Consider the following 25,764-nt stretch of genomic DNA (forward strand, 5'->3'; position numbering starts at 1 on the left):
GTGGCACGAGTAGTAAAGAATCCTCCTGCCAACGTAGAGACATAGGAGATGCATGTTCCATCCCTGGGTCGGGACAATCCCCTAGAGAAGGAGATGGCAACCTGCTCCACGCTTCTTGCCTGGAGAACCCCATGGAAAGAGGAGCCTGGCAGGCTACAGAACAGGGGGCCGCAAAGAGTGGGACACCGCTGAGTGACTGAACACACTACACGTGTATACTGGCAGACCTCACTTTATTGCACGTCGTACTTTGCAGATTGTGTTTACAAACTGAAGGTTTGTAGCAGCCCTGTGTCAGGCAAGTCCATCAGTGCCATTTTTCTAAAAGCATTTACCTCCTTTTTATCTCTGTTACACGTTGAGGGCTTCTCCAGTGGCTCAGCTGGTAAAGAATCCACCTGCAATGCGGGAGACCTGGATTCAAGCCAGGGGTAGGGAAGATCCCCTGAAGAAGGGAACATCGCATGTTGGTAGTTCTCACAATATTTCAAACCTTCAGCCAGCAAAAAGATATCATTTGCTGAAGGTTCAGATGATGGTTAGCATTTTTAGCAATAAAATATTTTTAAATTAAGGTATGTACATTTATTAAAGACATAATGCTGTCACACTTAATAGACTTGGTCTAATATAATTGTCATATGTTCTTTAAAACCAAAAAATCCACGAGACTCCCTTTATTGCAACGACATGGGACTGAACCCATACTATCCCTGAGGTGTGTCTGTATATGGTAAACATAGGAAAAGATGCTCAACATCACTGGTCAGGAGGGAAATACAAGTTAAAACCACTGTGAGACACTACCACAAACCTATCTGAGTGGCTAAAATTAAACAAGACGGACAATACCAAGTGTTAAGGAAGGCTTGGAGGAACTAGAACTCTCCTGCACAGCTGGTTGGAATGCAGATGGTCCAACAACTTTGCAAAACAGCTTGGCATTTTCTTAAAAAGTGAAAAAAGATTAAAAAAAAAAATCAGAATTGAACACAAAAAAATTTTTAAGTGAAACAATACATACCACATGACCCACCCTTCCACTCAAAAGCATTTAACCAAGGGAAATGGAAGTTATATCCACACAGACATGTATGTGAATGTTCATAGCAACTTTATTTGCAATAAGTGGTCCAAAGCTGGAAGCAGCCCAAATGTGTATCAACAGGCGATTAGCTAAACTGTGGAACATCCATCCAATGGAATACTACTTGGCAATAAAAGGAATGACCATTAATATATGAAACAACATGGATAAATCTCAAAATAATGATGCTTAGTGAAAGAAGTCAAATAAAAAGAGTACATACCATGTTTCTATTTACATAAATTCTGAACTATGCAAATTCATGCCTAGTGACAGAACATTGGTTACTTGGGGCTGGGGAGGCAGGGAGGAACAGGAGGGCCTGATTACAAAGAGGAGGCTTTTGGGACAATAGAAACATTTATCTTGATTGCAATAATGGCTTCACAGGTATATGTGTGTGAGAGTCATCAAACAGTACATTTTTAATATATGCAGTTCATTGCCAATTATACCTCAATAAAGCTGTTTGAAAAGAAGCAACAGAAGAAGGCAGCTAGAGAGAGAGGGACCTGCCCAGAGTTTGTCACAGAACACTGGTTTCATTATCCACTTGATTTCATTGTCTAGGAGAGGACTATCTTGGCTTTTTGGTTTTGTTTTCTAAGCCATCACTGAGTTTTTTGAGTGCTTGCCTTAAAATACTTAAACTTATGTTTTCTTACATTTTTTCTTCTGGATTTCTGACATGGCATGTGCTGTGCTTGGTCGCTCAGTCATGTCCAACTCTTTGCGACCCTACACACTGTAGCCCACCGGGCTCCTCTGTCCATGGGGATTTTCCGGGCAAGAATACTGGAGTGGGTTGTCATGCCCTCCTCCAGGAGATCTTCCCCACCCAGGGATCGAACCCAGGTCTCCTGCATTGCAGGTGGATTCTTTACTATCTGAGCCACCAGGGAAGCCCAAGAATAGTGGGGTGGGTAGCCTATCCCTTCTCCAGGGGATCTTCCTGACCTAGGAATCAAACTGGAGTGTCCTGCATTGCGAGCACGTTCTTTACCAGCTGAGCTACCAGGGAAGTCTGTGACATGGCATGGGGGGTCTTAATTCCCTGACCAGGGGTGGAACTCAGGCCCCCTGCACTGGAAACATAGGCCCACTGGGCCACGGGGAAGTCCCTTACACAGATTTGATACAGACAAAAAGTATGTGGGCCCTCATGTGCATTAGGAACTGAGCTATAAAGTGAACATCCATGAACCCCCTCAACCAGCCTGAGAACCAAGATATTACCTTCGCAAATTCCTGAGGTCCTTCCTTACCCTAGCCCCACTCCCCACACAGGGACCATCGTTTGAATTTTGTGCTTTTCTTCCCCTGACCTCCTAGGCGTTTGATCGCGTGTGTGTGCTCAGTTGCTCCGGTTGTGTCCAGCTCTTTTGTGACCCTATGGACTGTAGCCCACCAGGCTCCTCTGTCCATGGGGTTCTCCAGGAAATAATATTGGAGTGGGTTGCCATGCCCTCTTCCAGGGAATCTTCCCAACCAAGGGATCAAACTCACATCTGCATTTCAGGTGAATTCTTTAATAGATGGTTTAGTTTTGCTTACTTTTGCTATCATGCTGTGTGTCATTTATGCAATTTGCTGCTTTCACTTGACATTACATCTCTATGATTCATCTGTCTTGTTGGATTATGTGTATTACAATACTTCCAATTCTCCCTACACCCTGCAGGTCGATATAGGATATGGTCTACCTGGGGAAAATACAGCCCAGCAAGCTCACCCAGTCCAGGGACCCAACTCCAGGGCCTCCTTGTCAGAATATCACGTTCATTCCTTCACTCAAAAAGCCTTCTGTGTACCAAGCAGTGACCAGGCACTGGACATGCCACTGTGAGCACAGGATACCCCACTGTCCTGAAGCACCCATCTGGTTGTTACCTCTCATCCTGACCCTCACTTGACTCGGGGTATGGGCCAGCTACCCAAACATCCTGGGGTGACTTGCCTCTTCCACTTACCCACAGGATGGCTTAGAGAGGCTGATCTGACCCATCCCAGAGGCTTCTGCCCAGGGAGGGCAATGTGACAGTAGCTGTCACAAGGACAAAGCCAGCTCTGACCCAGCAAGGCCACTTCCAGGAATTTATCCCATGGGGCACTTGAGTATGTACAAAGTGGCACTGGCTTAGGGGCATTTATTGCTGCATAATTTGTAATATCACACTAGCAACTGAAATTTCCATCAATGGCATCTAACTATGGTCAATTCACATTAGTTATGAGAAACCCGTACAGTGGAACATCACTAGCTATAAAAGAACAAAGGTGGAGGCATTGATCATGGAAAGTTCTCCAGGACAGATTTTTTTTTTTTTTTTTTTTGGTCATACTGCACAGCTTGTGGGATCTTAGTTCCCCAACCAGGGATCAAACCTGGGCCCTGAGCAGTGAAAGCACAGAGTTTTAACCACTGGACTGCCAGGGAATGCTCTCCAGCTCTCCAGGATGGATTTTAAGGGGCAAGATTAGAACACTGTGTGGAATATATCACTGTTTAAGAAAGGGGAAAGACTAATGCATGCTGAACTGCTTAAACACGCCTGAGTACTTCCAGAGAGCTCATAAGGAACTGGGACCTGGCTAGGAGACTTGTCATTGTTATCTAGTTTTTTTTTTTTTTTTTTTAATTGTGGGACTTCCCTGCTGGTCCAGTGGTTAAGACTCAGCAGTCCCTGGTCTGGGGCGGGGGCAGCGGGGGGTAAGTTCCATAGGCCACGTGGTATGCTGCTGCTGCTAAGTCGCGTCAGTCGTGTCCAACTCTGTGCAACCCCAGAGACGGCAGCCCAACAGGCTCCTCTGTCCCTGGGATTCTCCAGGCAAGAATACTGGAGTGGGTTGCCATTTCCTTCTCCAGTGAATGAAAGTGAAAAGTGACAGTGAAGTCGCTCAGTCGTGTCTGACTCTTAGTGACCCCATGGACTGTAAGCCTATCAGGCTCCTCCATCCATGGGATTCTCCAGGCAAGAATACTGGAGTGGGTTGCCATTTTTTATGCCCCCCTCCTCCAAAAAATCTATGTACCATGGCCAAGGGTTATCTATTAAAAAAACACACAGATAAAATAACAATTTTGGTCTTTCAGTGCGTATCCCCTGGCTTCTTGACCCTTCTTTGGCTGGTAGCCAGCCTTTGCTGGCAGCAAATATCTTATCAAAGGTCCCTGCTTTTCCCTGGCCCCCTGCTTTTGACACTTTACAGTCTGACCACCCCCCAACTGCTGTAGTGTGCTGGGGGACTGGGCTGCCACAAGGTGGCACTGTCTGCTGCCTGCTGCTCTGTGGGCTGAAAGTCCTCCAGGGCACCTGGGCGTCAAGGGTCGGGGTCTATGTCCACTGAGCAGAAGCTCACCTCCCCAACCCTGGCACTCCTCAATCCTGCACCTCTGCCAAGAAATCTGGAAAAGTGGAAGTTAGGAATCATATTCCTGTCACCCCCTCCACCTGGCCCATTAAATGCCCCCCAAGTGGGTGCAGACAAACCTTCAGAACCCGGAAGGTGCCTCTTACCTTCCTCTGGGTCTTAGGGAGAACACAGGAGCTGTGTCTCCACTCCTGATCTGAGCCCCCATTTCAGTTGAGAAACCCTCTCTTGTCCCTAAGAGAACAGTCAAAGCTCTGCAGGAGGGTGGACAAGGGGACAATGTGACGAACACAAGATGGCTCGGGGTCCCCTGCCAGGAGCACTAGGGACTGGGCTGCCATCTGCCCACCCACTCAGCATTTCATTCATTTATCAAATATTTGCCAACGGCCCACAGGTGCAGAGTTCTCATCTAGCACTTGAACATCAGAAGGGAGGCGACCAGGCCAAACTGACCTTGGACCTTTGCTCAGGCTCATCCCCCAGCCCCAGGCCTCCCGGCCCTCTGCAGCCTTGGTCCTGCCACTTGGGGCTCCCTGGCCTGGGGCTACGGCACTGTCTAAGAGGGACACGTGGGGGAATGACCACAGAAAGCCCAAAGCTAGCAACAGGTGGATGGATGTACCCTCGAGATGCAGGCTCCAGCAAGGAGGACAGCTGCCCTCACTGGGGGCTGGCCCACATCTGGGTAGGGAATCCCTCTGGGAGCCCAGGAACTCTTGTTCAGTGGACACAGGCTAATCTTCCCAGAGTCTAGCTTGATGAGCACGCCCGTGTTTAGTAATCCCAGCCTGACAGAGCAGACAGTAGGTGGGAGGCAGCCCCAGGCCTGGGTGCGGGATGCAGGTCATAACAGGCTGTCTCCACAGGCTGCAGCCTCCCTGGGGCTAGGTAGAGCAGCCTTGGGCTGGCCCCTTCTGGCCCCTTCCACAGGCTACCTGGTGGGCTCCCACCTGGGACAGGGGTCCTCCGGATGAATCCATTGTTCAGCGCCTCCCCCCGCCCCATCAGCGTAACTCCTTGGCCACAAAGGAGACCTCACACTGCAAGGCAGGGGACTCATCCTGAGCAGGGGAGCCCAAGAAAACACGGCGACCCTGAGATCTCATGGGGGGCCGAGGCCTCCCCTTTACCTCTGCCTGGCTCCCCGTGAGAGAGTCACCAGAACACTGGTGGCCCCCCTTCCACATTTCATCCACAGCCCCTGGTGCCAAGAAAGATACGCTGGAGGGAGACGTGGTGGGAGATGAGGCAGTGGGCTCAGCATCCCCTGACCCAGTGGAATAAAATCAAACCAGCTTTAATGCCAATACAGTCTATCTTTTAAATACCATGTTCCCCAGGATGGAGCGCAGAGGCAGGCTCTTGGCAGGATGAGTGGAAAGGAAAAGTGGAACAAAATGGAATGGATAGCCCCAGGCTGCCCCCAAACTGCCCAGGGCCCTGCCACAGCGCTCTGGGGACCAGCTGCCCACTTGGGAGGGGGATATGACAGCAGCTTCTTCTGGTCCAGTTATTGCGGAGGTGTGGGCTGCGGGCCCCTCCCTTCCCAGAGCCCCCAGACTCTTCTCAGGATTTCTGCCCTTTCAGACCAGCAGAACCAGGGCCTGAGCTCCTCTGATCTTGGAGGGGCCCCCCTGCCTGAAAGAACTGCCGCATGGGGCGGGCGGAGGCGCCCCTGGCCAAGCCAGCTAGGTGACTTGCTCAGTAACTGCTCTGGTGGCCTGTGAGAATGTAGAGGTTGCTGTGAGCCCCGGGCTTGTCGGTGGGAATGCTCTCAAGGATGATGTCTCTGGAGGGGAGGGAGAATGGAAGTGAGCAAGGTGGGAAGGCGCATGGCACCACCATCCGTGGCGGGGGGTGACTGATGGGGAGGCCGGGCACCGTGTCCTACCTGTGGGCGCCGAGCACTCGGAAGATCCTCGTCTCATCTGTGATCTCCTGGGTTACCTGGGAAGAAAAGGGGCACTGAGGCCACCCCAGCGCACCTTCTCCTAGAAGGTGGGGACCACCGGGTGGGGAGGCCCACAGGTGCAGAGTTCTCATCCAGCACTTGAACATCAGAAGGGAGGCAACCAGGCCAAACTGACCTTGGACCTTTGCTTAGGCTCCTCCCCCAGCCCCCGGCCTCCCGGCCCTCTGCAGCCTTGGTCCTGCCTCACCTACCCAAAGACTCTGCTCAAGGGCAGCCTGGTCAGTGCCTGGGACCCCCTCACCTCATTGGTGTCCAGGCTGCGGCCCTGCATCCCATGGCTCCAGAAGGCCAGCACACTGTCCTGCAGGCACACTGGGAAGGGCCGGGCCACCATCAGCCCCATGCCTGCCCGAGGCCACTGGTTCCCCCAGCGATGCCCCGGGCCCAGGTGTGGGTAGCAGACCAGACTGCAGGTGGCCAGGATGGCTCTCAAGAGGGGCTGGGGAACCTGCCTCCTTGTTCTGCTGCCAGCCCCGAGCCCCAGGGCCACATCATGCCCTCCAGGCTGGCATCTTCTGCACCCACCCCCAGCCCCCACTGTCCGGTTCACTCACCCACAGTCTCAATGGGGAAGTCAAAGGTCAGCACGGGTGCCAGCGTGGCCGTGGGCTCACCCAGCAGGTTGACGATCCTCACGCAGCCTGCACAGGGGCGGGGTGGGGGGTGCTGATGGGTGGAGGGGCTCCCTCACCATCCCCTCCAACACCCCGGGCCTGACCCCAGGAACACTCACGGTCAAAGCAGACCAGGACGGTGTCCCTGTCCACCTGGATCACCTGCTGGGCCGAGCCCGGGAACCCCTCTGCAGTTAGAGAAGGGAGACACGGCCTGGCTGAGCCACCAGCCCTGCTCTGGCTCCGAGAGGAAGACACGGGGCGGGGGGCGGGTCATTAGGCAACCTTCACCACAATAGCATCTTGGGGGGGTGTCATGACACCGGATCTCACTGCACAGCTGGGGCACTGAGGCTTGGTGCCAAAGTGACCCATCCACAGGCTCACAGGGAGCCTGGCTGAACCCCAGGGAGCCGCGGGAGAGCAGGGACCCGGGGGTCAGGGGAGCCGGGCTTCAAGACTCGGTCACTATATGGCCTCGGATCTCTGAGCTTCAGGTTCCTTAACTGTAACCCAGGCATGACGATACCTATCTCACGGGGCCATTGTGAGAATTAAGAGTGAAATCCCACGAGACCCCTGGCTGGGAGTCTGGGCACCAGACGGTCCAGGGCGCCTCCGCCTCCTTCACCCACCACCACTCCCTTACCTCCCTGAGCCGCCCCAGCACCCAGGATCCTGCTTCCTTGCTCAGAACAAAGGCCTCTGGCTCCCGCCTTCCCTGCAGCCCCCGCGGGGTTGGTCAGGTTGTCTTAGCTGCTGAGCCCTTTGGTCCAGTGACATCTTCTATGGGGAGACCCAGCTGAAGGGAGGCTGGGAGCCTTGGGATCCCCAAGGTCTCTGTGGAGCTAGAAACCATGGGGCACTCTCTGTGTGTACATACATGCACACACACATTCATTCACGCAGAGCCTGGCCCTCCAGCTCACCGGGTGGGATGAGGATGTCGGGCGTCAGGCCAGCCTCCAGCGGTAGGACGTGGAACAGGACACGGCAGCCGGGCCCCTCAGGGCCCTCGGCCCCCACACACACCTGCGGGAGCTCCTTCCCATCCAGTACCAGCGGCTCCAGCATCCCTGCTGGGCTGGGCAAGGGGCTGGAGAAGTTCTGGGGGCAGTAGCGGTGCTCAGGTCTTCATTTCCTCCCCCAGACCCCCCTGCCACCCACCCAGGGGGGTCCCCCCACTGGCCCCGCACCTTCAGCAGCAGGAACTTCTGCAACGGCTCGTACCACTGCAGCAGGAGCAGGCTGGCGGGGAGCGCGGCCAGCAGGAAGGTGCTGCCCGTGTGGGGGTTCCGCACTGAGGGAGAGGACGCAGTGAGACCCCGGCTGTGCCCGCCTGCTCCCAGCTAGCCCCGCCCCGCCCCGCCCCCCAGCTCTTACCCACACGACACTGCAGGCAGCCTTTGGTGTCAGGAATCTTGTTGGACAGGGCAAAGCGCCTGGGGGGACAGCAACCAGGGCAGGTGTCCCGGCGCCATCCTGGGCAAGGCCCGCCCCCCGCAGAGCCCTAAGGATGGGTTCCAACACCTTCCCTGCCTCACAGGTGGCAGACTGAGGCTCTGGAAGGCCAAGTCACTTGCTTGAGTAACAGAAGGGGATGTGAAGCTGGGCCCGTGGCTCCAGCACCCAAATTGACAGCCTGGAGCCTGTACATCCAGACCAGGGGTTTGGCTCACAGAATTCTCTCTAACCATGACTGGGGGACAAAGCACTTGATCTCTCAGTGCCTCAGCTGACTCCTCTGCAGATGGGGGCTGGAGGGGTGCAACCGTGATACCCACCTTGCAGGGTCACAGTGAGGTTTGTATGATTTAACTCAGCAGAGGGCTTGCAACAGAGCCCGCGTAACAGGTGCCCTCACAGAAGGCTAGCTTTTCTCATCCCCTATTAATACTTTCCCACCTATTTTCAGTCACTGAAAATCCTTTTTAAGGAAAGGAAGGATGCAAATGCTGTTGTTGTTTAGTTGCTAGGTCGTGTCCAGCTCTTTTGAGACCCCATGAACTGTGGCTGGTCAGGCTTCTCTGTCCATGGAATTTCCCAGGCAAGAATAATGGAGTGGGTTGCCACTTCCTCCTCCAAGGGATCTTGCCAATCCAGGTATCGAACCTGCATCTCCTGCACCGGCAGGCGGGTTCTTTACCACTAAGCCACCGAAGAAGCCCAAAATGAAGAAATGAGGGTGTGGGAGGGCGGGGAGCTGATTCAGGCTCCGGCTTCTCCTTCAGCCAGAGCCCTCAGGGCCAGTTCCCACCCCACGCGCCAAATGTCACAGGTGGGCAAGTGGCCAGGGGAGACGAAGACTCGCAAGAAACGGCAATCGCCAGGCCCTCTTCTGATTGCGCTGGCTATTACACGGGGTGGCCGGTGGGTGGCTTCCTCTGGTGCTGAGGGAGAAGTAGGGTCCTTGCTCTGGTTACTTGCTGTCCCCCAAGCCCTCAGGGGAAGCTCTGAGCCCGTTTCTTGCTCTGAGGGACAGGGCAGCATGCCAGCAGCCCGGCCACCTCTCCCTGTGACCCAGGGCCCGTCTGCACCCTCTGCTGGGACGTGGGCCCCGCCGAGGAAGCCAGCACCTCTCTCCCTGCCTTTGCTCCACTCTCCCCTGTTCCTTCCACTCTCTTCCCAGTTGGCCTTCAGATGGGACAGAGACAGACTTTTTTGTTTTTTTCTCCAACAATTTGAGATCTCCACTGTGACTTCCCAAACACACACCCAAAGCTGCCTGTGACACGGGGCTGTATTGGGCCTGTTTCCTGCAGGTCCTGGGCCAAAGCAGAGGTTGGCCTGGGACTGAGGTCAGGAAGCTCCAAGACCACTGGGTTCCCAATGTGGTCCTCAGGCGAGCCTGCTGCACGAAGGACCTGGGCCCCTCATCTCCCCGGTGGGTGTAGCCACGGCCCAGCCTTCCCCACCCACCCCACCGGCTTCCACCACCCACCTGGTCATGGCAATGTCTAAGCCCACAGCCCACCTGCCCACTCAAATCTCAGGGCCACCCCCCACTCCCCGACAAGAGCTAAGGCCTGTCTTGTACATTTCAAACTCCACGTGACACCATTGAATTCTGCTCCACCCGCAGCTGATGACAGCTTCATCCTTCCGTTGCCAAGGCCAAAACCCTGGAGTCATCCTTGACTCCTCTCTTTCTCTTCCATCCACCAACTGTCAGGAAATCCTGTTGGTCTGGCTTTCAAAATAAAACTGGAATCTGACTGCCTCTGTCCTCCTTCACCGCTACCCTGGCCCAAGGCGCCATCACGTCGCACCAGCCTCCTGATAGGCCTCTGCTTCTGCCTGTATCTCCTCCAGCCTCCTCCCAGCGCAGCAGCCAGACTGACCTGTGAGAACCTCAGTCAGGGCACACTCAGTCAGGGGTAAAGGCCACTCTTTGGCGACAGGGCCCCCGGAGGCCAGCCCCTTCTCACTGCCCCCATGTGGACCCCCTGACTCCTTGCTGTTCCTCACACAAGCAGGCCTGGCCTCTGGGCTCCAGCCCCCACCCCCCAGCCCCCAGATATTCTCAGGACTCATTCCATCACCCCCTCAAGTCTTTGCTCACACAGCACCCTCTAAGGGACGTCCTTCCTGACCACCCTTTGAACACCGCCTCCTGACCCTCCTCCAGGTCACCACTGTGCTGCCTCCTTCCTCATGCCCATTGTTGTCTGTCCCTCTTGACAGAGAGTCTGAGGAGTACAAGGGTCTCTAGTTCCCAGAAGGGTCTCACGCCCAGGAGGCTGCCTGGCACATACCAGGAGCTGTGCAGCTGAATGAGGGCCCCTACCACCCGCGGGCAGAGGAGCCTGGCAGGCTCGCACAGAGTCGGACACGACTGAAGAGACTTGGCACGCACACGCCGTCTCATATACGCATCTCAAGCCTGCTCACTGGGGGCCTCCTAGTCCCTCCCTTCCCCTCACTCACACTCTCCTTAGCCCCCAGATCCCGCCAGTCCTACCTCCTAAATATTGCTCGGGCCCGTCCAGTTCCCACTGCCGACCCTCGTCGCGGGTCACTATACTGGCCCCCTTTCCAGGCCCTCTCATCAGTATCCTGCTCCATTCATCCTTCCCGCTGTCACCACAGCCGTCGGCAGGCGCTCCCGTGTCCATCTGCCCAGACAAGCCCCTCTCTCCTTCCCCAGCTCCAGGAGAGGGCGCGTGACCCAGGCCTGGCCTCTGGCTCCTCATCCCGTGGCCGCAGTGACCAGCCCAGAAATGGGCACGGCCCTCAGCCAGGCCCGTGAGAACTGGCCCCAGCCTGTGGTGGGAATTACTTGGAGACAGAGGGTCCAGTTCCACGGGTTTATTAGCTAGTGGATCACTGGGTGGACCTGCAGGTCGCTATCACTGGACAGGAAAGCCTGCTTGAGGGTGTAGGTGACAAGAGGAAAACAGAGCCAGGAGATGCAGGAAGACGCCTAAGGGTGCTACTGGAGCCTGGATCCAGCTGGGCCTGCAGCTGACCCTACTCCTGTTACTGCTAAATGTTAGTGCTTGGCCGCACAGTCCTGTCTGACTCTGTGATTCCATGGACTGCAGCCCGCCAGGCTCCTGTGCCCATGGGATTCTCCAGGCAAAAATACTGGAGTGGGTTGCATTTCCTTCTCCAAGGGATCTTCCCAACTCAGGGATCAAAACTGGGTCTCCTGAATTGCAGATGGTTTCTTTACTATGTGAGCCACCAGGGAAGCATCAGACTCCACTCCTACCCGAGGCATTAAATTCCCTTTTGTGCTAAAGCCAGTGAGTGAAATCATCCGCAACAGGAAGAGTCCTGACTGACATAGAGAGGGATCCTACTAAGATGCTCCCGGTGCCACTGCCAGTCAGACAAAGCCCAGATCCCGGTCTGGCATCAAAGGCAGGGCTCTACCACCTATACGGCTGCCCCTTGGGCTGCTCCCCCTCCCCTACTCAGGCCAAACACCTTCTACCTCCCCAGATTGCCTAGGAAAATTCACACATATTCCTCCCTCGCTGGAAGGCTGATCTCTAATGCATCTGCCTGGAAGACCCCCATGTGCTGTCAACTCCCACAAACTCGCCTAGCCTCTCTGAGGCCTCCCCGCCCCTCCCAGCTCTGGCTCACCCCAGAGCTGAGTGTTAAGGGCTCATGGGACTTGTCCCCAAGCCCAACCTAAGAACTGGTGTTTCCCAGTGCTCAGGAGATATGTGCCCCACAGCCTACCCACCACAGTGCCAAGGGCTCGCCTGACATATTCACATGCACTGTCTCCTTCCCTCCCAACAGGCCTGGGGGCAGCGGCAGGGAAAGCTACCAGCGGGTCTGACCAACGAGGAAACTGGGCTTCAGAGAGAGGCCAAGTGACATGACTAAGACCCCAACAGTGTCAGGACCAGGAAAGGCCATGTTCCAGCCCTGGCTCTGCCCCTCCATCTCCCCCAGGTGCTCCCATCCCCGCAGGGCCAGGGTTGCTGACCTGGGGATGATGCGCTGGGTGAGGCGGTTGGTGGGGATGGAGAGGGGGACCTGCTGCTGTAGCCGCCGCTGCTCAAACAGGCCTGGGAGGTCATGGGCCCAAATGTGCGTGGATTTCCCTGCGGAGGGAGGTGGGAGGGGGTGGGGATCAGAGTTGGTGGGCAGGGTGCTGGCCCCGCCCCCTGCCTGTCCCAGCTGGTACCTGAGAGGGACAGTAGCACGTTGTTCACGCAGTAGAGCCAGGCGCAGCGGTGCGAAATCAGCTGGAAGCCACAGAGCGACAGGTGGACAGCGTTAGCCCCCAGCCCCCGGGCCCCCGGCCCCCCTGCCAGCCGGCCTCACCTTCTCCAGTGTATCCTCATGCAGTTCGTGCAGGTTGAGGGTATAGATACCTTCCTCAGCTCCCACCACCAGGAACTGGTCTGCAGGTTGGGACATGGGGTCAGAGGTCAGCTACATCCTCTGACCCAAGCCAGGGATTCCCAGTCTCCTTCCTCCTCCCTGGTCCTGCCTACCCCGGGTGACAGGGTGAATCCAGGTGATAGCAGCATGGATCCGCAGGGGGCAGCCATTGAAGACCTTGGAGAAGCAGGCACCCATCTGGAGAGGAAGCAGGAGGCTGATGAGGAAGTTAAGGGGCAGCGGGGGGCGGTGGGGGGCGTCGCGCAGCAGGTGGTGGGGCAGCAGGCGGCCAGGAAGCAGAGCTATGAAACAAACACTTACGTGCACCTTGGGGGTTGGGGGTAGCCCGTGGCAGGATGACCTCTGGGAGGAAGGAGAGGAGTCAGGGTCTTACCCGCAGATGCCCATCTCCCCCACTCCCCTTCAGCACCCCCTCACCTCAGGATCTTCCCGGTGCTTCATGGTGGCCCAGGCGGTGGGGAGCAGGGGAGGGCTGGTGGGGCCTGGGTGTGGCAGGGGTGGGGTTCCTGCAGGCACAGAGTGGCTGTGAATTCTGGCCACCCCCAGGCCGGCCTCCTGCTCCCCCACAGCTGGCTCACCTGAGAGGCTGGGGTGAAGGTCCTCGGCTGGAGGCTCAGTGGGAGATGACCCCAAGAACGGGGCCCTCTTGATGGTTCCTATGGTGTCATCTGGAGAGTCCAGCTCCTGGCGGGAGGTTCAGGGGACCCAGACCAGCTGTTAGCAAGTGACCCTGTAACCTACTCCCAGCCAGCAGCACCCCACCCCCAGTTCCCCTCCACTCTGAACCTGGAGTTCCAAGGCCGGCCGGATGGTCAGGCTCCTGTTGGGGACAGATTGGAGGGAGACGAGGTGTGAGGTGTGATGGGGTCATGAGCCCGGTCCCCACCCCTCTCCGGGCTCCGGGCCCTCACCTTTCCTCCAGGGCCTCCTGGACTGACTGCAGCAGGCTCCTGGGCAGGGATGGGGAGGGATCAGAGGTCAGCCTGCCCTCCTGTTCCTGCCCCCCTGCAGCTTCCTTCCCCCTCACTCACCCGCTCAGCTCCTCCTTCCCCAGCAGCGTCCACTCCTCTTCCCACTGTGGGGAAACCAAGTCAGAAAGGCCGGGAGGGAGGCAGAGAGACAGACAGGCAATGTGAGAGGGCACTGGAGAGATGGGGGAAGAGAGAGAGAAGGCAGACAGACAGACAGATGGAAAGTGAGATGGTAACAGGCAAGAAAATTGGGAGAGAGACAACAAGACAAAGAAACTGTGAAAGAGGACAAACGCAAAGAGCGAGAGAGAACGAGAGAGAGAGAGACAGGCACGGAGAGCCTGAGATTGTGGGGGCGAAGAGTGGTGCTGATGACGAGAGACAGCGAGAGAGCAGAGACGGTGAGTCAGACAACCCAGCAGTCACAGTGACTGAGGCAGAGAGGAACGTGCCGAAGGGGGTGGCGGTGGGGGGTGTCCTCCAACGCGTGACAGGCCCGTGTGTTTTTGGCCATGCTGCATGGAGCACCTGGGATCTTAATTCCCTGACCAGGGATGGAACCCACGCCCCCTGCAGCAGAAGCGTGGAGGCCTAGTCACTGGACCGCCAGGGAAGTCCCAGGCCCACACCTTAGAAAGGCATGATCGCTCTCTGCCACCCTCCACCAACTGTCCAAAACGATCTGCCCCAGGAAGGAGCCCCAGCCCTCCCAGTCCCTGTGCAGACAGGTCTGTTAGAACGGCTCTCCTGGGCCTAAGGGCCAGGCTGCTGCGGCTGTCAAGGCTCCTGGGTTTGAGATGCTTGGCCGCCTGCAGAGCTCCCTAGCCCTGCCCCGAGGACCGCCCTCATAGCCAGCCCCTCACCGGCTCATTCAGTGGGTCCGTTTCCTTCCTGCGTGGGGCGCCGAATTTCACCTGGTGAACTGGGGGCCCAGATCCAGGGGTTAGGGGGCCAGAGACTCAGGACTGATCCCTAAAATCATACCAACTCCACACACAGCCCCCCACCAACTCCGCATGGATAGCCCTCTGCCAACTCTCCCAATTCTATACATTCAAGCCCCTCCTAGGCAAACACAAAGCCCCCCCAAGTCCACTCAACCCTCCATCACCAAATTCACATACATAGCCCCCCAATCCACACAGCCCCCCACCAAATCCATACACACAGCCCCCAAATCCACCCACAGCTCCCCCTCCCAAAAACAGACTCACACTGGATCTCTGAGGGGGTCCTCTCGGCTGGGCCATGCTGCCCCCGGGAATGAATGGTGTCCGGAAATATGTCATAAGTCTACAAGGGAACACACACAGTGGACACACGCCCACACTCACCGCATACTAGGTATTCCTTGAGGTGCTTTATACACACTGACGTGTTTGTATTCATAATAATGCTCTGAGATTACCGTGAGATTAAGTGCACCTTCCTTTCACAGATGAGAAAACCAGTAGAGAGGCAAGGAACTTGCCAAAGATCACAGAGAAAACAGAAGGTGGCTTAAGTTAAGCACCTTCAGTTAAGGTAGCCCTTAACTTCACAGGGCCAAGGGCAAGCACCTGTTGGGGTGGGTGACAGGGAGGCAAACTGGCTGAGGGAAGATTCCTAACGGGTGGGCTCAACCAGACCGAAGCTCCCTGTGCTGCAAACACAAGAGCTGAAGGGACGTGACTGTATCACCTGTGTATTCCTCACCCCCAGACCAGGCCAAGACCCCGTCCCCAGGGGCTCTCGCTTACCTCCAGGTCACAGTCTTCTGGAGAGGGGGTTCCCAGGTGGGGATCGTTGGCCTTGTCCAACAGCTGTGTGAGGAGAGCCCGAGGCAGCTGCTGGGTCGTGAAGGGGTGCTGGAGGATGGAGGGGGGTGCAGCTTGGTTCCTGGCTTCCGGTCCCTGCTTCTGAGCATCAGGCCCCCTGCTCCACCCTCCTGCCTCCCACCTGCAGAAGCTTCTCTGCTGTTGGTCTCTTCTTGGGATTCTTGGTCAAGGCAAGCTTGAGGAAGTGATGGAAATTCTGGGTCCTAGTGGGTACAAGAACCGCCCCCCGCCCCAATCCCGGCTCAGGTTAGCCTCAGGCAGAGCATCCTGCCCCCACTCCAGAGGATTCTGCTGAGCCTGCCCAGGAAGGGGCCAGCTTGAGGCCGCAGGCAGCTGGCCTGAGCAACACTGCTGTTGCGACACGGCAGCGCCTCCATTATCAGCCATCTGCCTTTCTTCCTTGTCCACACGGGTCCCCGGAGCAGAGACAGGGCCCAGGCTCCACTCCCGCACATGGTCTGTGGAGGCTCAGGAAGGGCAGACCCTCAGGGCTGCACCCGGGGAGCCGGCAGACTGAAACGGGGGGGCCCAGCAGGCAATGTGGCCCTTACCAGCGAGTCTTGTCTCTCAGCTTTGGCGGCTGGAAGCTGCTCTTGGACATGAGCATCAAGGCCCTGTGGAGACCATATGTCAGAGGTCAAGGGTTACAGGATTCTTGGGCCAAGCCAGGGGCAAGTGTTCTGCTGACCTCATGGGATGCAGGTGGAAGAGAGGCGGCTGCAGCTCGCCCAGCTCGATGGCAGTGATGCCCAGGGCCCAGACGTCACACAACTCATTGTAGCCACCTTTGCGCTCCACGGCGGCCACCTCTGGGGCCATCCTGCAGGCAAGGTCACACATGAGATGGCCAGGGGCCTCCGCTCACGGCCCCCACCCCCTCAGCCAGAGGCGCAGCCTCACCAGTATGGAGTCCCAATGAAAGACCTCCTCTTGGCCACAGACGCTGTCAGCTCGCCTGACACCCCGAAGTCAGCTGCAGGGGGAAAAGCTGCTCTCACCCCACCTCAGGCTGCCACTCCCCACCCACAGCCAGGGCGCAGGCTCAGGATGCCCCTGGCGGGGCTCAGACCGCAGGTGGCCCAGGCTCAGCTACAGCAGCCACAGGCACAAGGCAAGGCCAGGTTCCCTCCTGGGAGGGGTCGACCACCTTCTAGCCCTGACCCAGTGCCCGTTCCCGGGTTAGACTCCATACAGACCTAACCACATCCAACTTTCCAGCAGGAAGGGAGAACGGTGCCACGTTCTAAACGGGGAAACCGAGGCTCAAGTGGTAAAACGACTTGCCCAAGGACAAGCAGGCTCCCAGACTCCAGGAGCTCCCACAGAACCCTCGCCCTGACGGTGTCCCCAGGGTACTGACCCAGCTTGACATCTCCCTGGAGGGTGAGGAGAAGGTTGGCTCCCTGTGGGAATGGAGGAGAGAGAATCCCGTCTGGTGCCACCGAGAGTTCCCTCCTCCCTCCCACGACGCCCTTGGCCAGACCCCTACCTTGATGTCTCTGTGGATCTTCCCCTGAGAATGCAAGTGGTGGAGCCCCTGCGGACAAAGAGGAGCCCCTGAGAGCAGCTACCCCCTGTATCTTCCCTCTCCTGAACCCCCTCAGGCCTGGGGCCCCCCACCCAAGCAGCTTCCTCCACCCCTCTCCCCAAACAGGAAGTGACTGAGCCAAAAGGGAAATGGGCTGCTTCCGGCAATAGGGCTGGGGCCCCTTCCCCGCCAGGACCCACAGCCCCTCAGGCAGCTCAGCCTGAGGGACTCCACCCACCCCACCCCACCCCACCCCAACACACACAGGGGCCTGCTGGGCTGCCTGCCCTGCTCCTGGGGATGAGGGGTGTGAGCAGTGCTATGGGTCCAGCTACCTTCAGTGCCTCTCGACAGACATAGGCAATCTGCCGCTCTTCCAGGGGCCCGGTGGCTGCAATGGAAGGCGTAAGGGCTGGCTTGGGGGTCTAGGGGGGATATGCTGACCCACCCAGGCTCCACCCTGTGTAGGGGAAGCAGCAGGCACTGCTGGCGAAAGGGGAGTTGGCCACATCCCTTCCCGACATAGGGGAGGATATACAGCCCAGAGAAGGACAGCATTTTTCTCAAGGTCACACAGCCAGTGAAGAAGTGGAGAGGGGCCCAAGCGCAGGGCCTCAGCGCTCTCCTCCTGCCCTGTGTTGGGGTAGGGGGATGGAAAGAAGGCTGGGGCCCGCTGGGGCCTGGAGTCCTAGCCCTCACCGTGGTAAATCTCCTGCAGGGAGCCCCCTCCACAGAACTCCATGCAGATCCACAGCCGGTCATTCCTGGGGCGACACAGAGCCGGGGTGGGCACATGGCAGTGCCACATGGGGGCTGCCTGGGGGCGGGCAAGGGGATAAAGCAGCCTCACCTGAGGTAGCTGCCAATGTAGGCCACCACATTGGGGTGGCGGCACTCACGCAGGATGGTGATTTCCTGCTGAAGGGAGCTGATGTCGTCCCCTGGGAAACACAGGGCATCATGAAGGGCGCCGCCTTAACTCAGTGCCCCATCTGCAAAATGGGCACAGAGTGCCTCCTCTCTTCAGGCCAGACAGGTGCCAGCCGACAGTACCTCCTGGGGCCTGCCTCTCAGCGGGGGGCCTCGGAACTGGCAACTCTCCGCCCCTCACACCGCGCCCGCCTGCGCCGCGCTCTGCCCTCCCTCCAGCGCTGAGGCCCTGGCTCCCGGCCCTCACCTGGGTCTAGCTTGACTATTTTGACCGCGGCCAGCTCGGACGTGACCGTGTCGCGGGCCTGCAGGGGCGGAGGGGGTGAGGAGGGATGAGGAGGGGGTGAGGAGGGAAGAGGAGGAGGCGGGGCCGGGGGCCAGCTCCCGCAGCAAGACGCAGAGCGCGTACCCAGCTCTCAGCTCTCCCGCCCGGCCCGCCGCCCGGCGCACCTTGTAGACGTCGCCATAGGTCCCGGCCCCCACGCGCTGCAGCAGCTCGAAGCGGTCCCGTGGATCCTGCAGCGACACGTTCTGCAGCAGCGCCATGGCCCGGCGCCGGGCAGGCGCGAGCTGCGGAGCCGGCGCGGGGCGGCGCGGGGCGGGGCGGGGTGGGACGGGCGGGGCGGGGTAGTACCGCCGGGGCGGGAGCCGGTGGCTCCGAGGCCGCGGGGGCGGGACCGGGCCCCAGGGCGGGGCCAGGCCGGGGATGCCCCGCCGCCCGGCCGGGAGGAGGCGCCCGCGGGACTGACCCTCGGCGGCAAGGGGAAACCCCAATCCCGGGAGGAGCGGGCGGCGCCGAGGCTCTTCCTTCAGCCACTGGTTCCTCGAGCTCTACAAATGGGGAGCCTGAAGCCCTCAGGGCCAGAAGGCATAAGAAAGAGGGGACGCTCCACCCCAAAATTCCCAGATGAGACACCGACAAGTATTTTTTTTTTTTACAAAATGTATTCATCTTCCTTGGAACTGAAAAATAAATCTATGTACAAAACAGGAAGAGATCAGGCTCCCCTCACCCACTCGCAAACAAAACCCCTGTAGATTTCCTCTAGGGTCCCCCGAGACAGGCTGGATCTCGGGGAGGTTCCCAGAGGGTCGGAAGAAAGGTCTGCTCTGATCTAGGGCCAGTTTGGGCAGGGAGGGGGCAGGGCTCAGGATTCACACAAGCCGGGGGCAGAGTTTCACGTCCCTGACCCATGCGACAAGGAAGCTAGCGTTTCCAAATTCTGGAAGCGTTTCTTAGGTTCTTTGTGGTAGGGGGCTTGCAAGGAATGGAATTCTGAAGTGTGGAAACATTCTCCTAGGAGCTGGGCGGGGTCCTTGGTTCCCGGGCTGTAGGTGGGACCTGTGCTTCTAGGCTTTAGAGTGAAAGAGCCCCATGGGCTGGAAGCAACCCTGAGCCAACACCGATCAGGACGAAGGTTAGAGCCTGGATTCTGAGGTGAAGGCTGTTTCCCGTGGTTGGACCTTTAAAGACTGGTGATGGGCTCAGAGGGAAGGTTTCAGATGGCCGGCTGGGACTCCTGGGGATGGGCTCTATATTCCAATGACTGGGCAGAGCCTGCGATTCGGGACGTTGGGCAGAGTTTGTACTCTAGGAACCTGCAGCCTGGGGTTCTGGGTAGGGATGGGGCCTGCGGGCGGAACCTGGGCTCAAGAGGCTGGGGTGGAGCCTCGTCGGGTTGAGGGCGGGCTCTCGGTAGGCGGCTAAGGAGTCCCGGTATTTCAGAGACCCTTGCGCTGCCGCTTGAGGAAGGAAAGCGTGTAGTCACTCGGTGTAGACACCTTCTGCTTCTTCATCTGCACTTGTGACTGCGCCGTGAGCTGCAGCTTGATGGCGCTCGAATTGATCTTGGTGGCCACAAGCAGCTCCTTCATGCCTTTCATCTTCTCACTCTGGAACGTCAGCACCGGACCCTCGGGTGGCGGTGATGCAGCGGGTGCCGGCACTGGAGCGCTGCTGCCTTCAGCGCAGCGGGCAGTCCCGGGGACTGTGCCTGGGGGCTTCCGAGGGGGTCCTGGCGCCGCACCCTGGCCCGCGCCTGGGCCTTTGTCCAGCGCCGGCTTTTTAGGTGGCGGCGGCTCCTCGGGCTTGGATTCCCGCCGTGGGCCCCGCCGCCGGCCTTCTCGGGCTTCCTCGCCCCACGGCTCTTCAGCCTCGGCTGCCTCCGCCTCTCGGCTCACTATGCGTACCTTCTGCCGCACCTGGGCCGGATGGGGAGGACAAGCGAAGACCAAGGCTGCAGGCCAGTGGCTGGCACCCCGCGCCCTGGCCATCTTGGGGCCTTGGTCTCACTCGCACCCAAAGGGGATAGGCAGATACCCTGCAGGGCTACAAAGGTCTGACTCCTCCTGGCTGCTGTCACCACCCGCCTTCCCAGCCACCCTGCACAGCTGCCTCTCACCTGTCCCTCAAAACGGCCTAGGGACTGCACAAGGAAGGTGGCCCAGCCCACGTGCAGCACGGGGGTGGGGCTGCCCTCTTCCCATTTGCAGATGCCATCGTAGAATCGCAGCAGATGGGCGAAGCACTCTGGATCCTGGAGGGCAGAACCCTGGCTCTGCGTGCCCTGAGAAAGGGGGAAAAGAGGGCACAGTTAGTTCAGACCCCATTACTCACCCCTCACCAGGCGGCACAGGCCAGACCTCTTGTTTGGACAGAGAGCCCTGGCCATGGCGGAGGTGAGTAGCGGTAGAGAGAATTCTTAGAAACTCCTTCCTTTTATAAATCTAGTCCTTAGCCTGGACTTGGGGGGAGTGGGGAACCACCCTTTATCTCCATTTCATCCCCTCAACTGAATGAGTGACCCTGACAGAGAAAGAGAAGGGCTTCCATCGCATTTACCTCAGCTCCTCAAACCGAGACCCAGGCCCTCGGCTACTGTGTAAGAGAACACAGCTGTCTGCCTGTCCTGCACCAAACTTTCCTGTGCCGCCCCTAGTCCCATGCCGCAGTTCCACGTCCTGGGACTGCGAGCCCTGCTCAGGTGGGAAGGTGTGCACAGGCTGGAGCCCAGCCTTTCACCTGGGTCTGCTCCCCGGGTCGCTCCTCGCCAGCCTCCAGCAGGCTGGCAGCCTCCTTCAGCAGGTTGGGGATGACGTCATTGGCTACTTCAAAAAACTCCTTGTAGATCTCCTCGTCTTCACGGCAGTAGTTGTAGCTGTGAGGGCAGCAGGGCACTGTGGGGTCTCAGCCATGGCGGGTACCCCCAGGGACCTGGCAGGGGAGGGAGCCCTGGTTTCTTTTCCGGGATCATCCAGGGACCGAGCGAATGGTTGGGGTCCTCACTCCGAGATGATGGTGCTGTGTCAGCCCAGAGCGAGAGTGAGGAGGGGGGCTGGAGATACAGAGCTGGATGGCAGTGGTCAGAAATCAGGAGAGGGGAGGGAAGGAAAGGCCTGAGGCCCTCATGAGGGGTCCCTACCTCTCAGGCGATGATGGTCTTGGCTGCCTAGTGACTGAAAGGAGAGGGGATAGAACTTGGGACCCAGGCCTCCCTCCTGGATGCGAGGGGCTGTAAACTGGGTGGAAGGGGAAAAGCAGCCGGGCTGGGGTCACGTGGGGGTCCTCACTCCTGGATGACAGTGGCCGTGTCGGCCCAGGCCTGCAGGGCTTCACGCACATTGCGGTTGCGACAGTGGTAGCCAGCCAGGTACATGTAGGGGTAGATGTGCTCATCTCGGTAGTAGGTCTTGGCTGAGGCAATGCCCTGAGAATGGAGCAGAGGGGTCTCAAGGAGGCAGCCCCAGATGGCACAAATGTCCCACTGGATCACAACTGGAAGGGGCATCAGGAAGATGCCAGAGTCTCCTCCCATGAGGCCTTACTACCCTGGTCATCATCTTCTCTACCAGCTGCCCCTCCCCTGGTCTGCGGGTCTGCTCGCTCAGGCACCCTGCAGACCAAGGCCTAGGAAGGGGAGGGGCTATTCCTCCAACCTCAGGGTCTGTGCCTTTCCTGAACTTTCCCTCACAAACACCAAGGCCTTCCAAATCCAGTCTAATGTCCCTCCCAGCCCAGGAGCCCCCAGCCCCACCAAGTTAATACTCCCACCTCAGTGCTCTCACCACGTTTGACTTCTGTTATACTCCCAGAAGGACAATGACAGGTAGTAGAAAAAGTAGGGCTGAGGGGACAACTCTAGGACCTACCACTCCCAGGCAGAAAACCCAGAACACCTCTCAGACACCCCTGACTACACTGAATGTGCACGCGGTAAATACAAAAAGGGACTGGATGGGTGATACCCCACAACACACACACAGTTCTCTCCTCACCTGACCCCCAGCTCCCAAGCAGAAGGGGACCCCAGCCACCGCTGGGCCGCCCTTCCCTACCCTTCTATACCTAAGATGTCCCACCTTGTGGTAGAGGGTGAGTGGGTCTGGCCGGCCCGGGGTGGGCTCCAGCTCCTCCAGATCCGCCAGGTTCCCCAGCGCCATTGGGTACCTGGGAAAGGCTCGTAAGTCCAGGCTGCCCCTAGCCCGCCCTGGGGCCCAGCCTGGCCACTGCCCCTACTGACCTTTCCAGATGTCCCAGGTCATACAGCAGCCACAGCAGCTTCTAGGGGCCAAAGGAGAAAAGTGCAAGCTGGTGAGAGGGAGGCGCGTCCTCAGCCTACCAGGCAGAGGAAGCAGTCCAGCACCAGTAGGGGACTCTCCACCAGGTGGGAAAAGCCAGAATTTAGGAACTAGCCCCTGACTGGAGTCAAAGCACTTTCATGTCTCAATTTCCCCCTTCCCAAGAGCCCCAGGAAAGTCCAGGCCAGGAATGATTCACCCATGTCACAGAAGAGGGAAGCTGAAGCTCAGCAAGGGGAAGCACCCTGGCCCAGGGTCCCACAGGTACCCTCACCTGCTGCAGCTGCAGTAGCTCCAGGGAGTCAGTGTGCAGGTCAATGGAAGGGTTGATGGCGCATACCATAAATGCCACCTCCATCTTGCGGTCACAGCGCATGTACGATCCTTTCAGGTACAGCCAGCTCTTGGGAGAGGACAAGACCAGATGTCTTATGATGGCCCACCAGTGCCTGCTGTAGGGACTGACATCAGGAACAGGGCCCTCCCCTTCCGGACATATGGAGGTGGTGACAGGAAGAGGGAAGCATGACCCAAGAAAGCAGAGCTCCTTGGGTGGCCTGGGCTAGGAGAATATGGGGTGAGGGGGGGCGGGGGGGTGCTAGGGAGTGCAGTACCCGCTCAGCCACACCCGCGTTGACTGTCTGGCCTCTGCGATCCTCGTTGCCCTTGCCATGCCAAGTGACTTCAGCTGTTTGTTCTCCATTGGGCCCAAACACTACCCAGGCGTGGTCCTCGGACAAGGCCAGGTGGACATCCCGGAGACCCAGAGCCTGGCAGGCCCCCACCACGGCAAAGGCCACACCAGAGCTGTCCAGTTTGGTGCCTGTGGAAGGGAAAGCAGTGAAAGAGGGTCCTCTGGGCTCTGGCCTGGGGGAAGGGACCCAACAGCGATAGGCCATGCTCCCTCCCACCCTCACCTCCATACCTTTACCCTCTGACACTCCTGCCCTGCTTCCCTCTATCCCTTTCCTCCTAACTGTTCAGGACCTCTCCCTCCCCCCTTACATTCCCCATCCTCAACAGGAGACCCTGAATCTTTCATAGTTCCCCAGCTTTTGACCCTGCCTTTGCTATTTCTCTGCAACTGTATTATATATTTCTGCTAATTTAAGCATTTCCTCATTTTACTGAAGTAGGTTATAACCAGGACACTGGCCAACACTTTTTTTACATACCCACTGATGGACACTCCTAATTTATCTCTGTTCTCTTTTCTTGATAAGCTCAGAAGCAGCCTCAGATTCCTTCTCAATATGGCACTCCAGGACCTGAATGCCAGTTAACTGGCCTTAGAACAAAGAGGAAAGCTCTTTGCAAGTCCTGAGCCTTCAGCTTCTTAAGGTGAAGCCCTAGTCTGTTCACCTTCAAATTATGTTTATAGATACTCCATGGATTGTCCCAATTCCATGAAACATAGATTTTGGCTCCTCACCCCCTAAATCTTCTGCTGCCCTCTGTGCCCCAGGCTGGGCTGCAGTAGCTGAGGTGCTGAGGGGGCAGAGGGTGGGCTAATGGATTTGGAGTCAAGTGACTGAGGTCCAGTCCCAGCCCTGTCACTCTGTGTCACTTTGGTAGATCGCTTTCTCTCCCGGGGCTTCAGTTTCTCTAGCTGCAATGGGGGACATAACACTTGGCCCACCTCACAAGGCTTACAGGTCTCAAACAGGCTCTGTAAACCAGTGTTGGGAAGAGGTGGGCCAAGATTCTCAGGTGAGACAGCCACCTGTCTCTTGCCACCTGTCGGGCTCCAACCTGTGATGAAGCTGAAGAGGGACTGGATGTGGGCCCGATCCTTGAAGTAGGAGCGGCTGAGGCTATTCCAGATGACATCGGAGACCTTCTTGACCAGCTCACGGCTGGAGACGCCCCCCTCTCGCGGGTAGAGAGACAGGTCAACGGCGCCACGGATCTGGGCAGTGAAGCGGGCATAGAGGGCAGCGATGATGGACAGGTCGGCCACCGGGAAGTAGGTGAGGCCGCCAGGAGGGTCGGGCGCAGGACTGGGCTGAAAAGTGAGCTCAGGCACGTTGGTGGGGATGACGCGGTTGACAGCTAGGAAATGCTCCACGAAGCCCAGTACCAAGGATAGGAGCACCAGGTCCGGCTCCTCTCGGCCCAGCTCGGCAGCGAACAGGCGCACCACATCGTCGATGGAACGCAGCGGAAACAGCGTTTTCTGGGCAGCCTTCAGCCCCATGGCGGCGGCCCTCGGCCTGCGGGCGACCGGAGGGGAGGGATGGTCGTGTGGGCACGGCCCACGAGTCCCCTCCCAAGCTCGGCTAGCGTTCCACACCCCCCTACACACTCACAGACACCAACCCTTGCTTCCCCGCCCCTTCACGCTCCGTTCATCTGTTCCCCCTCTTTCATCGAAGAGACCCCTCAGCCGAGGCTGTAGGGCCTTCTTGTCCCCCACAACACCAGGAGCCCCGGCCCCAATGGAGGTGAGCCCCTAGGACCCCGCTGAGCACTTCCAATGGCCGCCCCGCCCCCTCTCTGCGCTCATACCCCCGGGGCCCTAGAGTCCGCCGGAAGGCGCCCCTAGGCCAGTCCCCCCAAATCCCAAGGAGAGTCCTGGCCTAGGTCCCCCGCGCCCACCTCCGCGCTTACATCCCACACAAGGCACCGCGGCGCCCGCCGCCTGAAGCCTGCTGGGAAATGGAGTTCCGCCCCCCTCGGGCCGCACTGCCTGCCGGGAAGAGGAGTCCAAGGCCCCCTGTTGTCCCTGCCAAGTCTTGAAATGGTGGCCGGGCGGGCCAGTCCGCGATGGCTTATGGGAGTGGTAGTCCCGCTGCTCTGGGAGCCCCAGAGGGCGGAGAAGAGCGGAGGCAGCCCCGCCTTTCTGAGGTCCTCAGGGATTGGTCGTTCCATTTCACGGAGACCCAGGTAGCCGAGGAACCGCAGTGCCTTCTGGGAGATGTAGTCCAGGTAGTGAGCCGGCAGTGTCTGCGCTTCTGTAGGTTGTTGCTTGTGGGCAAGATGTGATGACAACGGGTACTTTTTAACGCTGCTGGAGTACTCTAA

At 58.1% G+C, this 25,764-nt stretch overlaps 2 protein-coding genes across 6 annotated transcripts; both read right to left on the reverse strand.

Moving 5' to 3' along the window:
* Positions 1 to 217: 217 nt before the first annotated feature.
* Positions 218 to 18,757, reverse strand: MAP4K2 (mitogen-activated protein kinase kinase kinase kinase 2). 4 transcript variants are annotated; one of them, XM_040256183.1, is made up of 33 exons: positions 18,613 to 18,751; positions 18,410 to 18,467; positions 18,083 to 18,173; positions 17,932 to 17,996; positions 17,568 to 17,623; positions 17,194 to 17,241; positions 17,065 to 17,107; positions 16,605 to 16,677; positions 16,393 to 16,524; positions 16,256 to 16,318; positions 15,826 to 15,907; positions 15,627 to 15,734; positions 15,102 to 15,180; positions 14,751 to 14,809; positions 13,948 to 13,991; positions 13,828 to 13,866; positions 13,703 to 13,736; positions 13,495 to 13,600; positions 13,334 to 13,422; positions 13,217 to 13,258; positions 13,009 to 13,093; positions 12,836 to 12,915; positions 12,696 to 12,756; positions 12,495 to 12,612; positions 8,432 to 8,490; positions 8,245 to 8,348; positions 7,978 to 8,155; positions 7,168 to 7,236; positions 6,989 to 7,075; positions 6,676 to 6,746; positions 6,354 to 6,409; positions 853 to 948; positions 218 to 398 (listed from the first exon to the last, which is right to left on the reverse strand). In XM_040256183.1, the coding sequence occupies exons 1-32, from the start codon at positions 18,706 to 18,708 to the stop codon at positions 879 to 881; spliced, it is 2,445 nt and encodes an 814-aa protein (XP_040112117.1). In that variant the 5' UTR covers positions 18,709 to 18,751; the 3' UTR covers positions 218 to 398; positions 853 to 878. The 4 variants fall into 4 exon arrangements, with proteins under 4 accessions (XP_040112117.1, XP_040112118.1, XP_040112116.1 ...); XM_040256184.1 differs by having other exon boundaries at positions 218 to 445; XM_040256182.1 differs by lacking the exons at positions 218 to 398; positions 853 to 948 and adding an exon at positions 1,098 to 6,251.
* Positions 18,758 to 19,087: 330 nt separating this feature from the next.
* MEN1 (menin 1) lies at positions 19,088 to 25,409 on the reverse strand. Of its 2 annotated transcripts, none has more exons than XM_040256220.1 (10): positions 25,339 to 25,409; positions 24,493 to 24,953; positions 23,355 to 23,563; positions 23,015 to 23,143; positions 22,683 to 22,723; positions 22,522 to 22,609; positions 21,733 to 21,869; positions 21,185 to 21,320; positions 20,565 to 20,729; positions 19,088 to 20,364 (listed from the first exon to the last, which is right to left on the reverse strand). In XM_040256220.1, the coding sequence occupies exons 2-10, from the start codon at positions 24,935 to 24,937 to the stop codon at positions 19,885 to 19,887; spliced, it is 1,830 nt and encodes a 609-aa protein (XP_040112154.1). In that variant the 5' UTR covers positions 24,938 to 24,953; positions 25,339 to 25,409; the 3' UTR covers positions 19,088 to 19,884. The 2 variants fall into 2 exon arrangements, with proteins under 2 accessions (XP_040112154.1, XP_040112153.1); XM_040256219.1 differs by having other exon boundaries at positions 25,351 to 25,393.
* Between the last annotated feature and the right edge of the window lie 355 nt (positions 25,410 to 25,764).

This window comes from Oryx dammah, unplaced genomic scaffold (genome assembly GCF_014754425.2).
Source record: "Oryx dammah isolate SB20612 unplaced genomic scaffold, SCBI_Odam_1.1 HiC_scaffold_15, whole genome shotgun sequence".
NCBI lineage: Eukaryota > Metazoa > Chordata > Mammalia > Artiodactyla > Bovidae > Oryx > Oryx dammah.

Coding starts and splice junctions, on each gene's coding strand:
- MAP4K2 (XM_040256182.1), bottom strand. CDS start 18,708: ATGGCGCTGCTGCAGAACGTGTCGCTGCAGGATCCACGGGACCGCTTC. Junction 15,181..15,626: donor CAGAAGACTGTGACCTGGAG/GTAAGCGAGAGC, acceptor GTTCCCTTGTAG/ACTTATGACATATTTCCGGA. Junction 13,423..13,494: donor CCTTCACCCCAGCCTCTCAG/GTGAGCCAGCTG, acceptor CTGTGCCTGCAG/GAACCCCACCCCTGCCACAC.
- MEN1 (XM_040256219.1), bottom strand. Junction 21,321..21,732: donor ACGGCCACTGTCATCCAGGA/GTGAGGACCCCC, acceptor CTGCCCTCACAG/CTACAACTACTGCCGTGAAG. Junction 20,365..20,564: donor TAGGCCGTTTTGAGGGACAG/GTGAGAGGCAGC, acceptor CATCCGGCCCAG/GTGCGGCAGAAGGTACGCAT.